General features: G+C 57.0%; 1 protein-coding gene across 1 annotated transcript in view; it reads left to right on the forward strand.

The window, feature by feature from the left end:
* The window catches only part of ENH_00026990 (RAD2 endonuclease, putative), a gene marked incomplete at both ends in the record, with an annotated part of 7,848 nt that extends 3,601 nt beyond the window's left edge, over positions 1 to 4,247 (forward strand). The window contains 6 exons of the mRNA XM_013579903.1: positions 1 to 85; positions 684 to 882; positions 1,068 to 1,535; positions 1,674 to 3,766; positions 4,000 to 4,102; positions 4,198 to 4,247. The exon at positions 1 to 85 is cut by the window's left edge and continues 13 nt beyond it. Coding sequence (XP_013435357.1) covers positions 1 to 85; positions 684 to 882; positions 1,068 to 1,535; positions 1,674 to 3,766; positions 4,000 to 4,102; positions 4,198 to 4,247 — 2,998 coding nt within the window. The remainder of the gene's footprint in view (positions 86 to 683; positions 883 to 1,067; positions 1,536 to 1,673; positions 3,767 to 3,999; positions 4,103 to 4,197) is intronic.
* Positions 4,248 to 5,000: the final 753 nt, after the last annotated feature.

Below are 5,000 nucleotides of genomic sequence, written 5' to 3' on the forward strand. Positions count from 1 at the left end.
CAGCGGCGACTTTGTGGAGCTGCCCCTCGACTCAGCCATAGACCCCAAAGTGTTTAACGCCTTGCCGCTAACCCTTCAGTACCAGGTCCTTCCTAGGGTTTAGGGTTTAGGGTTTAGGGTTTAGGGTTTAGGGTTTAGGGTTTAGGGTTTAGGCGTCAACTAGAGTTTTTTCACATCCACCTGCTCGTTTTTTCTCGTTTTTTCTCCACCACCGAGCTGCTGCACTTAGCCAACAAACAAACCATTTATTTATTTATTTATTTATTTATTTATTTATTTATTTATTTATTTATTTGTTTATTTATTTATTTAGGTGCTGCTGCAAATCCGAGACGCCTGGATCGAAGCCTCGAGGCGGCGGGCGCTCAGCTGCAGCAGCGACACTTCGGTGTTTTCGAATGTGCAGCTGGAGGGTTACATTCGGGCAATTCAAACAAATCGAGTAATTTATTAATTATTTTTTATTTAATTTTTAATTAATTATTTATTTAATTCCTTTTGCAGCAGCAGCAGCAGCAGCAGCTGCAGCGGCTGCTGCTGCTGCTGCTGCTGCTGAAAGAACCAGCGCGCTGCTGCTGATACTCGCGGAGTTGCTGCTGCTGCTGCACTTGCTGCTGCTGCTGCACTTGCTGCTGCTGCTGCACTTGCTGCTGCTGCTGCACTTGCTGCTGCTGCTGGTGTAGGAAATTAACAGCGTCAAGACCAAAATGGCGGAGCAGCAGCAAGAGATGAGGCAGCAGCAGCAGCTCGAAGAGGAGCAGCAGCAGCAGCAGCAGCAGCCACCGCCCTTGCTGCTGCAGCTGGGAGTGGATATGCCCCAGGAACAGCAGCAGCAGCAGCAGCAGCAGCAGCAAACAGCGGCGATGCAAAAAACGGAGATGTGTAAACTCTGACCCTAAACCCTCACTGCCAAACCCTAAACCCTAAACCCTACGCCTCAAACCCTAGACTGTGCACCATGCCAGCTTATGAGAGCAAGAGTATTATATCTCATTTGAAATTTAGGGTTTAGGGTTTAGGGTTTAGGGTTTAAGGTTGAGGGTTTAGGGTTTCTGTTGCGTCTGCAGCGCCGTCGCAGAGACTGCAGAGCCTGGCGGACATTCCCACTGGCAGCAGCAGCAGCAGCAGCAGCAGCTTCACCAGCAGCAGCTTCAGCAGCAGCAGCTTCAGCAGCAGCAGCTTCAGCAGCAGCAGCAGCAGCAGCAGCAGCAGCGCTTCGTGGATGGAGTTGTGCGGGCTAGTCCCAAAGTCTGGGCGCCGCAAATTCGTGAACGATTTGCTGCTGCTGCAGCAGCAGCAGCAAGAGGAGCAGCAGCAGCAGCGGCTGCGTGGGACATCAGAACTTGACTTGAAATTGCTGCGGCCCTCAGAGCTCTTCAGCGGTGCTGCTGCTGCTGCTCTTGCTGCTGAGAACAAGCGAAGGGAGATGCAGGAGCTCTTTGGCAGCAGCAGCAGCAGCAGCAGCAGCAGGATGCAGCAGCAGCAGCAGCAAGAGTTTCTGGATGATGAGTTCTACGTCAAGAAGGACGGCAAAAGTGAGACAGAGATGGAGCTCTAAGCGTGCTGCTGCTGCTGCTGCTGCTGCTGGATCTGCTGCTGCAGCTCCGTCTGCTGCTGCATGTGCTGCTGCTGCTGCTGCTGCTGCTGCTGTGCTTCCTGCTGCTGCTGCTCAGAGAAGCACTTGGCGCTGCTGTCAGACGAAGAGATTTTCGGTGAGGAATTTCTAGCTGGGGAGACGGCTGCTGCTGCTGCTGAGCCAGCAGCAGCAGCAACAGCAGCAGCAGCAGATGCAGCAGCAAATGCTGCGGCGGATAATAGCGACACTGAGTTTGAAGACTGCGAAATTGATGAGCCGATTTTGCCGCTGGAACTGCAGCAGCAGCAGCAGCAGCAAGAGCTGCAGCAGCAGACGCAGCAACAGCAACAGCTAGAAAAGCAGCATCAGCAGCAGGAGCAGCTGCTGCAGCAGCAACAGCAGCCACTGTCGCAGCCGCCGCAGCAGCAGCAGCAGCAAGAGCAGCAGCAGCAGCAACAACAACGCAGGGAGCCACAGCAGCAGCAGCAGCACAAGGAGACGCAGCAGCCGCAGCAGCAGCAACCACAACAGCAGCAGCATCAACAGGCGCAACGGCAGCAGCAACACGAATTACAGCAGGAGCTGCAGCAATCACAGCAGCAGCAGCAACAGCAGCAACCACAATCGCAACAGCAGCAACAAGAACAATTAGAGAAGCAGCAGCAACAGCAGTTACAACCGCAGCAACAAACGCAGCAGCAGCAGCAGCAGCAGCAGCAGCAGCGCCTCAGCTCTCAAATAGTACGCAGCAAATTGAACCTTGCTGGCCTCGGAAGTTCACTCGATCCCAAGGCGATCCCAGCTGCTTCGCCCCACACCCTCCCTACAGCAGCAGCAGCAGCAGCAGCAGCAGCAGCAGCAGCAGCAGCAGCAGCAAAAGTGGAAGCGGCTTCACTATCACGCCGTCGCCAAAGACAAAGCACAGCAGCAGCGACAGCAGCAGCGCCAGCAGCAGCAGCACCAACAACAACCACAGCAGCAGCAACAGCAACAGCCAGAGCAGCGGCCGCAGCAGCAGCAGCAGCAGCAACCGAAGCAGCAGCAGCAGCAACGCCACCAGCACCACGATCACCAGACGTAGGTCCATCAGCAGCGCCAGCAGCACCGGCAGCAGCGACTGCAGCAGCAGCAGCAACTGCAGCAGCACCAGCAGCAGCACCAGCACCAGCAGCAGCAAGAGCAGCAGCACCAGCAGCAGCACCAGCAGCAGCGACTGCAGCAGCACCAGCAGCAGCGCCAGCAGCAACACCAGCAGCACCTCCAGCAGCAGCAGCAACGGCAGCTTTCGTCCGGATAAAGAGCAATCCTTTCTCGCCAAAGAGCACCAGGAAGCAGCAGCAGCAGCAGCAGCAACAGCAGCAACAGCAGCAGCAGCAGCACACAGCGGAGTTGCCCGAAACAGTGAAGAGGGATGCAGAGCAGCAGCAGCAGCAGCGGCAGCACCATGCTACTGCTGCTGCTGCTGCTGCTATAGAGCCTGCTGCATCTCCCGTGAGGGAGTCTGAGTCCGCTCGGGCTCCTGCTGCGGCTGAGCAGCAGCAGCAGCAGCAGCAGCAGCAGCAGCAGCAGCAGCAGCTGCAGCCGCAGGAGCAAGATGAAGACGACTTCATGGGTTTGTGGCTGAACGTTTTTCCTTTTTTGCGGCAGCACGTAGAGCAGCAGCAGAAGCAGCAGCAGCAGCGCAAGCGGCACCAACGACAGGAAGCTGCTGCTGCTGCTGGCCCTGCAGCAGCAGCAGCAGATGCAGCAGATGAAGACCCCGAAGCAGCAGCAGAAAGGGCGGAGATTGAGGCGCTGCTGGATCTGCAGCAGGCTGCCCAGGAAGCAGCAGCAGCAGCAGATGAAGCAGCAGCAGAAGCAGCAGCAGCAGAAGAAGCAGCAGCTGCAGCAGAAGCAGCACCGCAACAACAGCTGACACACTGGACTGCAACAGCAGCAGGAGCTGCTGCTGCAGCACCAGCAGCAGCAGGAGTCTACAGCTCCCGGCGGCCACCTCCAGCAGCAGGCATCACGCGCAGCTACCCGCCGCAGCAGCAGCAGCAGCAACAGCAGCAGCAGCAGCAGCAGCAGCAGCAGCAGCAGCAGCAGAGTTTGACTGAGATTCTAGAGGAAGAGAGACAGGCACTGATGCAGCAGCTAGGCCGCCTACAGGCCCGCGGCGAAATAGCTGACGATGAGACCAAGGCGCAGGTTTGCTGCTGCTGCTGCTGCTGCTGCTGCTGCTGCTGCTGCTGTTTGCTGCTGCGGTGCATGGCGTCTGTGGCGTCTGTTCGCCTGCTGCTTCGCTGCTGCTGCTGCTGCTGCTGCGGCAGCCCTCAGTGTCTTCGTCTTCATTTCTTTTCCGCCCACTCGCCGTCGCCACTTCTGCTGCTGCTGCTGCTGCGCTGCTGCTGCTGCTGCTGCTGCTGCTGCTGCTGCTGCAGCTAGTGGCCCTGCTGGAGGCCTTTGGAGTGCCCTACGTGGTGGCTCCCGCAGAGGCGGAGGCGACGGCCTCGCGGCTGTGCTCTGAGGGTTACGTCGACGCAGGTCCAAACCCTAAACCCTAAACCCTAAACCCTAAACCCTAAACCCTCGCTGGCAGTGGCCTGCCCGCAAGACAGCGTGGTGCCCTCCTGCAGCAGCGCAGCAGCAGAAGAGCAGCAACACTTTGGCTGTAGACTTCAAGTTCTAGGGTTTAGTGTTAAGGCTTTAGCGTTAAGGATTTAGGGTTTAGGGTTTAGGGTTTAGGGTTTAGGGTTTAGGGTTAAACGCCAAATGCTTAGGGTTAAGGGCCTAGGGCTTAGGGTTAACAGTTCAGACTTAAATGTGTAGGCTTTAGAGTCAAGGGTTGAGGTTGGTTAAGGACCTAAGGTTAAGGGTTTAGGGTTTAGGGTTTAGGGTTTAGGGTTTAGGGTTTAGGGTTTGCGCGCAGTGGTGAGCGACGACAGCGACTGCGTGGTGTTTGGGGCGAAGCAAATTTACAGATTTTTTTTTCAGTCTTCGAAAACAATTGAAGTTTATGAGCAGCAGCAAATTGAAAACCAACTTCGCTTTTCTCCGGAGAAACTCGTGGCTCTCGCGCTGCTGCTCGGTCTGCTGCTGCTGCTGCTGCTGCTGCTGCTGCTGCTGCTGCTGCTGCTGCTGCTGTGGTGGTGGTGGTGGTGCTGCTGCTGCTGCTGTGGTGGTGGTGGCGGTCGGGGTGCTGCTGCTGTGGTGGTGGTGGTGGTGGTGGTGGTGGTGCTGCTGCTGCTGCTGCAGCAGCTGCTGCTGCTGCAGCTGCTGCTGCTGCTGCTGCTGTGCTGGTGGTGGTGGTGGTGGTGGTGGTGCTGCTGCTGCTGTGGTGCTGCGCTGCTGCTGCTGCTCTGGTGGTGGTGCTGCTGCTGCTACTGCTGCTGCTGTGGGTCTGCTGGTGCCACTGCTGCAACCACTGCAGCCCTCCTATTTT

The sequence above is a fragment of the Eimeria necatrix genome, genomic scaffold, assembly GCF_000499385.1.
Source record: "Eimeria necatrix Houghton genomic scaffold, Enh_scaff200, whole genome shotgun sequence".
Lineage (NCBI taxonomy): Eukaryota > Apicomplexa > Conoidasida > Eucoccidiorida > Eimeriidae > Eimeria > Eimeria necatrix.